This window comes from Gobio gobio (assembly GCF_949357685.1).
Source record: "Gobio gobio genome assembly, chromosome: 13".
In the NCBI taxonomy this organism is placed as follows: domain Eukaryota; kingdom Metazoa; phylum Chordata; class Actinopteri; order Cypriniformes; family Gobionidae; genus Gobio; species Gobio gobio.
The window spans coordinates 6971937-6984352 of record NC_137106.1 but is presented as its reverse complement, the minus strand read 5'-3'; the positions used below and the strand labels follow the sequence as shown (position 1 = coordinate 6984352).

Sequence of the window (12416 nt, the reverse complement as noted above, 5' to 3'; positions counted from 1 at the left end):
GTGAAACCAAACCAAAACTAACCAAATGTATACAATGTGTCAAAACATGAACTTCGTTTCGGACCTTGGTGCGAACTTTCAGGTGTGAAAACGCCCTAAGATGTTTAACAAGTGTTACGACCCCGTCTAGGGTGAGGCCGCAACATAAACTGGTATTGGAAACCTCCTTTGAAGATCCTTTGTACACTTTTATTTACAGGACCACAAAAGAAAGCACAACTTCAGGGATGAGCTAAGGCCAAAATAACAAACAAACACCAGCTAAACTCCTAACAGGAATTTACTAAATTCCCTAACAAAAGAAAACAAATAAAAATACAACAAATTAACCTATCTACCTATCTGATGAAAAACAGGAGAAAACAGTATTTACAAAATAATTGGCACTCACCCCCTACAGCTTCCAAGAGTGGAAAGATATTTACAATAATCTACAAAATATACAAAGAAAGGAAATGAGATTGACAGCCACTTATCAACTCAAAACCAAAATTCACACTGCACACAACAGGCAGGTCAACAGATTAGCTAGCAGTAGCAACACACTGTAGCAAACACACAACAGCACATGTGCAATTGAACAAAGGGAAATCACAGGTTGAGCAGAGCTCCCTCTTCAGGCACTGCAGATCCTTTTATTGCCTCTTGGTCCCATTAGCACCAATCAGATCTGGAGTTCACTTCGATAGGATCCAATCCTGTGAAAGAAAGGGCAGGACAAAAGAGAAAAAGAGCATAGCAACACATATACACAATACGTCTCAGGACGTAACACAAGTTAGAATAGTTTAGTGCCATTCCACCCATATTTGTGTAGTATCTATATTTTATTTCATTCAGTGGAAAGAATACTAATTTCAATATGTCTACAAGGAAAATTACAGAGAAAAGAAAGAATAATCTGTAAACAATACATATAAAATTAGACATTGCACATAGTAAAGTAGCAAATGTCACTGTCGGTGTATTTAATGACGTAACTCATGTTTATTATTTTCTTCTCCAGTGTTTACAGGCTGAATGTCGTGGACGGTCATTCACGCCAAACAGAAGTTCACCTTTCACGCTCACTGTCGACTGGCAAACAATAAAGTATGAAAATGTATAATTGTGCCTGAGCAGAACTTTCTTTTTGAACATGTTTTTTTCTTCTTTTTCATTTTATTGCTTTCAGTGTAAATGCCATGTAAAATATAGTCATCGTCAAATATGTTCAGCTATCCTTTCATCAGAATTAATTTTTTTAATTAATTTCTATTATAAAATAATTCTGATGATTGTTTTCCAGTGTTGTTTTAGTATTACTTGTATAAGTAGTATTCATTAATACTTTGAAATTGGCTTTTTTATTTGTGTATTTCCAGTTATCATTTTAATTTAGTAAAATTTTTAGTCATTTGTTGTAATTTGTATTCGTTTTTTTAAAATATATTTCTATATAGCTTTAATACTTTTTATTTTAGCTTTAGTAATTGTAGTACTTCAACTACAACTTATTTTATTTTTAGTGAGTTTAAAAAAAAAATGTATCTAATATTTATATTTTATTTAGTTTGAGCTTTTATTTCCATTTCTTAATAGTTTTGTTTAAAGGAACACTACACTGTTTTTGAAAATAGGCTCATTTTTCCCATTCCCCTAGAGGTAAACAGTTGTGTTTTACCGTTTTCAAATCCATTCTAGCACTTTTAGCATAGATCATTGAATCTTATTAGACCGTTAGCATCTCGCTCAAAAAATGACCATAAACCTTCAATATTTTTCCTATTTAAAACTTGACTCTCCTGTAGTTACATCGTGTACTAAAACCGACGAGAAATGAAAAGTTGTGATTTTCTAGGCCGATATGTCTAGGAACTATTCTCTCATTCCTGCGTAATAATCAAGGAACTTTGAGCCGCCCCATGAGTGCAGCGGCGCAATGATATTACACAGCGCCTGAAAATAGGCTAACTTCCCTCAACATAACCAACGTGACAACCGGCTTACACGATGTAACCACAAAAGAGTCGAGTTTTAAATAGGAAAAATATCAAAACTCTTTGGTAATTTTTGAGCGAGATGCTAACGGACTAATCAGATTCAATGATCTATGCTAAACGCGTTACCGCCAGACCCAGAGATCGGCTGAATGGATTAAAAAACGGTAAAACTCAACTGTTTAACTCTAGGGGAGTTGGAAAATGAGCCTATTTTCAAAAATAGTGGAGTGTTCCTTTAACAATTGCAACACTTTGGTGTGAGATGTGAAGAGAACGCCATCCCTCATTGCCATGATTTCTCCTTCTGTGCTCTTCGCAGGGTACAGGAAATGATGTCAGGTGACCAGCGTGAGTCCGGTCGAATCCCACGCACCATTGAATGTGAGCTCACGCAGGACCTGGTGGACAGCTGTGTGCCTGGAGACATGGTCACCATCACGGGGGTCATTAAAGTGTCCAGTGCAGAGGGTATGAGACATTGTCCACACTGTCAGTCCAAAGATCTTTACACTCATGTGCATGAAGCTGGTGCTACTTAGATTCTTAAAAGGCAATTTCTTTTTAACAAATGGTTGATTCTCATTCAATTAGAAAGCTCAGAAATTTGTCCATATTACAGTCTGGCAAATATCAGCTGGTGCTATTTTTACATCTGACCTCAGTGGTCTGTGGAAACAGGACAGCCTCGGGTGGCCTTTTGTCTGACTCAGATACTAGATGATGGTCACATTCACTGCTCTTTGTGTTGAGCTGTTATAACCCTCCACATAATACAATTACTTACACTCAAATGTATACATTATATCCATTTATTTACACTATATTGCCAAAAGTATTGGGACGCCCCTCCAAATCATTTAATTCAGGTGTTCAATCACTTGATGGCCACAGGTGTATAAATCAAGCACTAGGCCTGCAGACGCTTCTACACACATTAGTGAGAGAATGGGTCTCTCTCAGGAGCTCAGAGAACTCGAGCGTGATCGGTTGACACCTGTGCAATAAGTCCATTCGGGACATTTCCTCACTACTAAATATTCCTCACTCAACTGTTAGTGGTGTTATAACAAAGTGGAAGCAATTGAAGACAACAGCAACTCAGCCACGAAGTGAAATCACAGAGCGGGGTCAGCGCATGCTGAGGGTCACAGAAGTCGCCAGCTTTCTGCAGAGTCAAGAGCTCAGACCTCCAAACTTCTGTGGCCTTCAGATGAGCTCAAGAACAGTGTGTAGAGCTTCATGGAATGGGTTTCCATGGCCGAGCTGCTCATCCAAGCCTTACATCACCAAGTGCAATGCAAAGCGTGGGATGAAGTGGGGTAAAGCGCGCCGCCACTGGACTCTAGAGCAGTGAGACGTGTTCTCTAGAGTGACCAATCACGCTTCTCTGTCTGGCAATCCCATGGACGAGTCTGGGTTTGGCGGTCGCCAGGAGAACGGGACTTGCCTGACTGCATTGTGCCAAGTGTAAAGTTTGGTGGAGGGGGGATTATGGTGTTGGGTTGTTTTTCAGGGGTTGGGCTTGGCCTCTTAGTTCCAGTGAAAGGAACTCTTAATGCTTCAGCACACCAAGACATTTTGGACAATTTCATGCTCCCAACTTTGTGGGAAGACTTCCTGTTCTAACATGACTGTGAAAAGTCAACATGGCAACAAAACAGACGAATTACACAAGGCCCTTATTAAACCCAGTCCTCAGTTTAGGAAGAGGAAGGTAAAGAAAATGTGGTAACAAGAAAGTTAGGACAACGTTTTAATAAAGTAAATAACGTTTTTATTGTGGCTGACCTGAGTTTGAATCCGCCTTTTCCCGGTCCCATCTTTACTTATTTGGGAAGTAGCTGTGTAATAAGCTTTTATGACCAATATTATTTTGTTCAATAACATTAGGTGAAGGTGATGGACTGCTTTTTAGACCTGTTGTGTCCTATAACAGCACATTATAACTTGCATTATTAATGATCCAGTCCTGGATTAAGCAACATTAAAAGACTGTTGTATTCCATGATTTGTTTGTGTCTTTCTTCAGGAAGTGGCAGAAACAAGAAGGACAAGTGTATGTTCCTGTTGTACATTCAGGCGAATTCGGTCAGCAACTCGAAGGGTCAGAAAAGCAAAGCCACGTCTGAATCTGAGGGCCAGGGACCTTCAGTGGAGTTCTCCATTAAAGATCTCTATGCCATCCAAGAGATTCAAGCGCAAGAGGACCTTTTCAAACTCATAGTGAAGTGAGTAACAAGTAAGGGATAAAGTATAACCAGCCGGTTGCTAACGCAGAATAAACCTTGATAGTGTGATCAGGTCTTGCATCAGCCTGAAGGGGTTTATTCTGTGATAACATCTGGATGGATGTACATTATCCTGCCCATTACACGGCTACTTGCCACTTAAGTAAATAATTTGACTCGAAATATTGACTTAAAGGGATAGTTCACCCAAAAATTAAGATTATCCCATGATTTACTCACCCTCAAGCCATCCTAGGTGTATATGACATTCTTCTTTCAGCCGAACACAATCAGAGTTATATTAATAAATGCCCTGGCTAATCCAAGCTTAATAATGGCAGCCCAAAATTTGAAGCCCAAAATAGTGCATCCATCCATTATAAAAATACTCCACATGGCTCTGGGGTTAATAAAGGCCTTCTGAAGAGAATCGATGGGTTTGTGTCAGAAAAATATCCATATTTATAACTTTATAAAGTATAATATCTTCCAGCGCACCACCTTTCATATTCATATACTTTCGTATTCAACTTCATATACACCTAGGATGGCTTGAGTGTGAGTAAATCATGGGCTAATTTTCATTTTTGGGTGAACTATCCCTTTAAGCAGTTGCTAGCAGGTGGCAAGTTCAAACTAGACGGACATGGGGATAAGAGATATTGATTTGAGATGAAACTAATTTAAAATCTTACCTGTTTGTTATCTTATCCATTACAGTGTACAAAGCAATCATTGCAAAATGGCAGCAGCTGCGTTTGTATGAAACAAGAGAGAGTGAGGCTGCGATACCTGGATGACTTATAATTAAATAACTAGACAAAATAATGATTTGAGTTTTAATATTTTATTAGCAAAACTTCCTAGCAAGCATATAGCGCTGACTTCAGTTACCCGGATGACCCTGTGTTATCAGCTTTTACCATACCATACTTTTAACATACCGCTCGATGGTGCGATTTGACCAATCAGAATCATGTATTCCACAGAGCCGTGTAATAATTAGACTTAAAGGGTCATGAAACCCCCTGTTTCAGCAGCAGTCAGTTCTCACCACAGTTTTGAAAAATGCTATGAAAGTGGGCGTGGTTAAGCGGCGGAGTGGAGGGGGATGAGGGGACACTGACCGCACATCAACGGCTTCTGATTCAGACCATTTACCACTCTCATTAAAAGCATCAAAAGCATCAAAGCTTCCCACAAATGCATGCTGCAAATTACCATTAAGTTACACGCAACACAATATACACATGGATTTGGAAGCTCACCGTTACACAAATACATGAATATCCTGTGACGCCTATAATTCAATGGACAATTAAATGCACAGCCATTCGCAATTTGTTTTCTGCATCGAAAAGCAGTGGAGTTTTTATAAGCCGTTGTGGAGTTTTTATAAGCCGTTTGGCGGTTAATTGGCCGTAAAGAGCGGTTACACTCACAGTGTGGATGAATCGCGTTTGTGTGAAGACTCAGGATCTATTGAAGAGAACGTAGACCACGCAGAAACTCTTACAAAGCGGAAAAAACACTCGTTTTTGATCCATTAATGCATCTTTCACTTACTGCGATCTCACTGTTTGAAGCACCAGTCAGAAGAAAATGCCTATCAACGCATGCTGTCATGAATAATTAAGCGCTTGCTGTCATGGATTAAGCAACGCGTCTTCTCATAGGACAAAGACACGCAGACTCATGAATAATTATGAGTCGTCGCCGTACTATAGTACGAGAAAACGTCACAGCCTATGACGTTGACATGAAGACGAATTTAAACCAGGAAGTTGAAAATTTAGCAAAAAGGTTTCAAATTAGCTAGTTTTCTCCCACATTCAAAACTAACAGATGGTAACATTGTCTTCCATGATGTCCAACACACATTCTGTTAAAATCTCAGAAAATTTTTTTTAGGGTTTCATGACCCTAGAAGGTGCTGTGTGTGATTTTTAGCAGCATCTAGTGGTGAGGTTGTGAATTGCGTGAATCTAAACTGAAGGAGAGTTGTTGTGCTTTTTGTGTGTGTGTGTGTGTGTGTGTGTGTAGTTGTTTGTTTCTGTCATGTGATTGTATTGTCCATATGTCTGTAAATCTGAAAATACTACAATAAATATAATATATATATATATATAAAATAGATCCTCATAAATACTACACTGCACCTTTAACATCTTAATAACATAACATCTTAACTAGTTGCATATACTGTGTATTATCAATGAAGAAGCTAATGTGACTTTGTCCTTTTAATTGCAGCTCTCTTTGTCCTGCCATTTATGGTCATTTGGTGAGTGTCCAAATATTGTGTTCTTATATAACTTGAATTATCATTCCTGTCCCGTTTTTGCAGTTTAGATTTAGTAAATGAAACGGTACAAAAAATGGCATGACTCCTTTAACTTATCTGCTCTCCCTGTGTTTTCTCAGCTTGTTAAAGCAGGATTGGCTCTGGCTCTTTTTGGCGGATGTCAGAAGTATGTTGACGATAAAAATCGTATCCCAATAAGAGGAGACCCACATATGCTTATCGTTGGAGACCCTGGACTTGGTAAAAGTCAGATGTTACAGGTACTGGATAATAATGAGCCTTACTAATGCATTAATCACCCAGTCAGATGATTGTAAGGTAATTTAAATGCATTATGTGTGTCCAGGCTGTGTGTAATGTGGCTCCACGGGGTGTATATGTTTGTGGAAACACGACCACCACCTCAGGACTGACTGTATCTCTGTCCCGGGACAGCGGATCGGGAGACTACGCTCTTGAGGCTGGAGCGCTGGTGCTGGGAGATCAAGGTTTTTAAACTGAAGTCCATATCTTCTGAATTAATTCAGGATACAAATGTGGAAGAGTGTTTCCTGGGTATATTCATCTTAAAAACAGTGAGTTTATTCATTTCTCCAGGCATCTGTTGCATTGATGAGTTTGATAAGATGGGCAGTCAGCATCAGGCTCTTCTGGAGGCCATGGAGCAGCAGAGCATCAGTCTGGCTAAAGCTGGGATTGTCTGCACCCTTCCTGCTCGAACCTCCATCATCGCAGCCGCCAATCCTGCCGGAGGGCATTACAATAAAGCCAAGACTGTCTCTGAGAACCTGAAGTGAGTGAACACCTTCTAATAACACTAATAAAATGTTTGTGGTAAATGATTGAAAACGCTTTGGTTGAAAACATATTGCCTCACATTCACCCATTCACTCACTCATTCATACACCGACGGCGGTGTCAGGTGTCTTGCTCATGGACACCTCGACACTTGGTCAGGTGGAACCGGGGATTGGAACCGGTTTGTAGACAACCTACATGAACCACTGAGCCACTGCCGCCCCTTTGTACATTGATTATAAAGTTTATTGGGTTTAAGATAAAGCGATACGCAACAAGTAGACTTAAGTAAACTAGAGCTGAACGATTCATTGACCTATCGGTAAGCCCCTCCCCCCTTAGTTACTGTTGCTAACTCGGACAAACAAATGGAGTTGCTATATATGACAGCGGTCAGTGTGAAAATCCCAAGATGTTTTTGGACACCGAATGTAGTGTATACCCTGTCCGAATGATCACCAAACTTCACTGATGGTTTATCAAGTTTATTATGTCTTTTTCCACTGAGCCACTGCCGCCCCTTTGTACATTGATTATAAAGTTTATTGGGTTTAAGATAAAGCGATACGCAACAAGTAGACTTAAGTAAACTAGAGCTGAACGATTCATTGACCTATCGGTAAGCCCCTCCCCCCTTAGTTACTGTTGCTATCTCGGACAAACAAACGGAGTTGCTATATATGACAGCGGTCAGTGTGAAAACCTTATCCCAAGATGTTTTTGGACACCGAATGTAGTGTATACCCTGTCCGAATGATCGCCAAACTTCACTGATGGTTTATCAAGTTTATTGTCTTTTTTCACTCCAAAAAAATCATCGTAAGAGCTGAACAAAGAAAGCATAAGAAGTGCGCATTAACGTCTCATTCACAGACTATCTCTCCGTTTCGTTACCATTAACATACACATCAAATTACACAAAAACACTCACAACTAACAGTACACAAACATATACACAGAGCTTATGATTTTCGGGGGTGCAGTTAATAACTGGTCAACTTTGTATCTGCGAAACAACTCCGATAAACTGCGTGCAAGCTCTCCCTTTCACCACCCGTAGACTATAACACCCATCAAAATAGGAGTCCTCCTTAGTAGGACAGATAATGTAGACCATAAACATATCTAAAATTAAATTAATTACATGTAACCAGTTTAATATGGAGAGGCACTGAAATGTAGACCTTCGTGTTTTTGACCTACAGTGTTAACGTTACATGACGTGAGAACAGTTAGTTATTCCGGTTTGTATGTTAGCAGGGACTTTAATTTTAATTTGATCCTCTCAGGATCCCTGGAATCAGTGCAACAGTACCTCAGGCACGACATTTTAGCATTTTTTTAGCCGAAACACCATCAAACCGATGAGAGCTTCGGATTTTCCAATGTTTCTCTATGGCGCTGCTGACACCTAAAGATACGCAACTGATACTCAACTGCTATTGGCTCATCTGCGTTCGAGGGGAGGGGCTTACCGATAGGTCAATTGCATTTGCAATAATATCACGATATGATAACACAATTTTGTAACCGCAAAGGCTGCGATTACAGTCTGGTCACGTGACACGCGAGAGTAAAGCGGTCTGCAGAAGAAGCTTCAACTTGGCACGTTACGCCTATACAAGCCTGTCCTAAAGGAAATAACTGTTTGTGTTTAATCAATCTAATATTGTAGCTATTGGTCATAGGGGAGGGAGAAAAGATCCTCTGTCCAATGATTCTCAATCAATTCTGATCTTAGATTTAAACTGCAGGTGCGTGTGTTTTAGAAACACCCGTATTCTGATTGCTTCCATTATATCTCTCTCTCACATACACAAACACACACAATAATATTTCATAATGTTTGGAAAGGTTGAATCGAATTGCAATGACATTCGCGGGCTTCATTTCACAGGATAGGCTATGCGCTAGGGCTGTACGATTAATCTAAAAATAACCGAAACCGACATTCAGAACCTCTAACCGACGTATTTTTCCCATGTCGGTTATTTCGGTTTTAGTCACGTGACTCCGCCCCGTCAGTCACATCAAGTGCAGTTTGCAGGCACACAGAGAGATGCAGGAGCAGTTATCTGTGTTTATAGATGCCCAGAATCACTATAGTAACTGCATGTTTTACACAGTTTATATACAGGTCAGTTAATTGCTGTTCTTATAGCCTACGCGCTGACACACAGACACAGTAACACACACACACACACACACACACACACACTCAGACGGGGCGCGCAAGCCCCAAAGCCGCTTTCACTTTCGTGCTCATAAAGTTTGTCACGTATGCGTTTAAAGGCTTGCCAGTTTCAACATTTAAAGCGATTGTGCACTATTCAAAAACAACAATACGTATCCGTTCAGTGCTCAGCTTTTTTCTGTGAGACAGAGCCGAGCCGTGTCGCGTCTCTGAAAACGAGCGGGCGCGCTCTGAAGTCAGACCTCTTTCACCTGCGTCCTCACAAAGTTTGTCATTTGTATGTGGTTTAAGCCCTGCCAGTTTCGACCATCAGATGTGTATTATGTTGAACTAATGCCTGATATATTGTGACAAACGAACACTCAGACAGAAGCTCGCACATCACGCGAAGATCGCGTACAGAGAGCAGCGCAGAAACACAGTGTCAACGCTGTCCTGTGACTAAACTAAAGTCACTAAAGTAGCTTAGAAACTCAACCGTTATAGCATATATTTTAATACCTTTGAAGTAGCCTAAGTACAAACCACAGCTTCATAATGAATAGAGACGGTATGAGTAATTCACACACAATCACTCTCTCATTGATGCATTCAGATAAATGTAATGTAGGCCTACTGTGTTAATTTATCTGTATCTGATGTACAACAAACAGAAATCTGCCCCATAGACAATAACTGCTGAAAGTATTTAAAAATCACAAAGAAATGCACTTTTTCATTAGAAAAAAATCCACCTTTAATAGTAGAAAATATTTACAGTACAAACCTTATCAGGAACTTACTCAAAAACCTTACGAGGGCAAAAAACAAAAAAAGCAAAATAATCGTTCCTTAATCGTAATCGAGGTACAATGTTCAATTAATCGATGTTTTTATTTTTGGTCAAATCATTACAGCCCTAGGCTTACAGATAGGTCAATTGCATTTGCAATAATATCGCGATATGATAAAACACGATTTTGTAACCGCAAAGGCTGCGATTACAGTCTGGTCACGTGACACGCGAGAGTAAAGCGGTCTAAAATTCTTAAGCAATTTTTAAATACATTTTTAATGTGTAATTATTTTAAAGAGTACTTATAATTACATATAGAATTTAAACACAAATATTTTACGTTTTATTAATTTTATTAATTATTAATTAAAAAAGTTAAACAAAAAAGGTACTATACAATAAATTGCTCGTCTTTTTTGAATAATCGCATATTAAATCGCAATATTGGTTAAAAAAAATCACAATTAGATTATTTTCCAAAATTTTTCTTAATGTACTGCGATTTATTAACTGGATATATCTGTATTTGTTTTATCATCATTATAACTATTTGCTTCGTAAGATTTTAAATGTTTCTACACACAGTTGTATTAAAGAGGACCTGTTAAGCTTTTCTCCAAAAAAGGAGTCCCTCCAGTGGGAGTTCTTCTCTATATCAGTGTCAGTGTTTCTGAACTCCCTGAAACGCCTCCATTGTAGTCTTGAGTTTTCTACCGGGAACCAACACCTCACAATATTCCACATTTAAATAATTAATATGCAGAATAAAGGGGTGGAGCCTGTTTGATTTAGTTAGTAGTGTGTTGAAACTGGCAGTTATGGTAAGGGGTGGGACATTTCCCAAACACGCTCGAAGCGCTTGACCAATTACAACACACTGCTCCAGCTGACCAATCAGAGCACATTGTGCTTTTCAGAAGGAGGGGCTTCTTAGAGACAGGAACTAAACAGAGCGTTACTGACAGACTGGGAAGAGACGAGCTGCAACAATGACCATTATGGAAAATAAGACTTTGTAAAAGGGCATAATAAGTTAAGTGTTTCCTGTGCCACTCTAGAATGGGAAGTGCCCTGCTGTCCAGGTTTGATCTGGTCTTTATCTTGTTGGACACCCCGAATGAGGACCACGACCACCTGCTGTCCGAGCACGTGATGGCCATGCGAGCAGGGAAGAACGGTGCGGTCAGCAGTGCTGCGGTCACACGCTACAGTACACAGGAGTCCAGCATCTCCATTCTGGAGGTGTCCTCGGAGAAGCCGCTCTCAGACAGACTCAAAGTAACATTCGCATTCTCTTCTCTTCTTAACCTATTCTATTGATACCCCTTCATAGTAACACGTTATAGTAAGGTTACCTACATTACATGAACTAACAATGTATAATACATCTACAGCATTTATTATTCTTAGTTAGTTCATTTCAGCATTCACTAATCATTTTTAAAATTAAACATTGCATCTGTTAAGATTATTGGACAGTAAACTAACATGAACAAACACTAAACAATTTTATATTGTTTATATTTTATATTTAACTAACATTAACAAAGATTAACATGCTGGAAAAAAAAAAACGTTGCTCATGTTAGCTGATGCAATAACTAATGTTAACAATAGAGACTTCATTTTATGTTACCAATTTCTTAATTGCTTTCATTAATAACATTAACTAACATTAGTGGTATTATTTGCAATTGTCACTATTTCTATTTCTCATACATACAGTGGCAAGAAAAAGTATGTGAACCACTTGCAGAATCTTTGAAAATGTGAATAATTTTAACTAAATAAAAGAGATCATACAAAATGCATGTTATTTTTTTATTCAGTACTGTCCTGATTAAGATATTTTACATAATTTTTTTTTACATATAGTCCACAAGACAAAAAAAAATAGGTGAATTTATTAAAATAACCCCATTCAAAAGTTTATGAACCATTGATTCTCATGCATTTTGTATGATCTCTTTTATTTAGTTAAAATTATTCACAGTTTCACAGATTCTGCAAGGGCTTCACATACTTTTTCATGCCACTGTATCTGAATGTACAACAACTACTATCTGTTAAGTGTTGTATGTTTATTTATTATTTATTTTCTGAACCAGTTCTATTGCTAACCCTTCATAGTAAC

The 12416-nt window shown here is 38.8% G+C and overlaps 1 protein-coding gene across 1 annotated transcript in view; it reads left to right on the top strand.

Annotated features, from left to right (window-relative positions):
- mcm8 (minichromosome maintenance 8 homologous recombination repair factor) overlaps positions 1-12416 on the top strand; it is a gene marked incomplete at its 5' end in the record, with an annotated part of 36742 nt that overhangs the window by 10286 nt on the left and 14040 nt on the right. The window contains 8 exons of the mRNA XM_079832669.1: positions 1007-1092; positions 2302-2450; positions 4012-4210; positions 6464-6494; positions 6635-6775; positions 6862-7003; positions 7113-7308; positions 11341-11560. Of these exons, the coding sequence (XP_079688795.1) occupies positions 1007-1092; positions 2302-2450; positions 4012-4210; positions 6464-6494; positions 6635-6775; positions 6862-7003; positions 7113-7308; positions 11341-11560 (1164 nt within the window). The remainder of the gene's footprint in view (positions 1-1006; positions 1093-2301; positions 2451-4011; positions 4211-6463; positions 6495-6634; positions 6776-6861; positions 7004-7112; positions 7309-11340; positions 11561-12416) is intronic.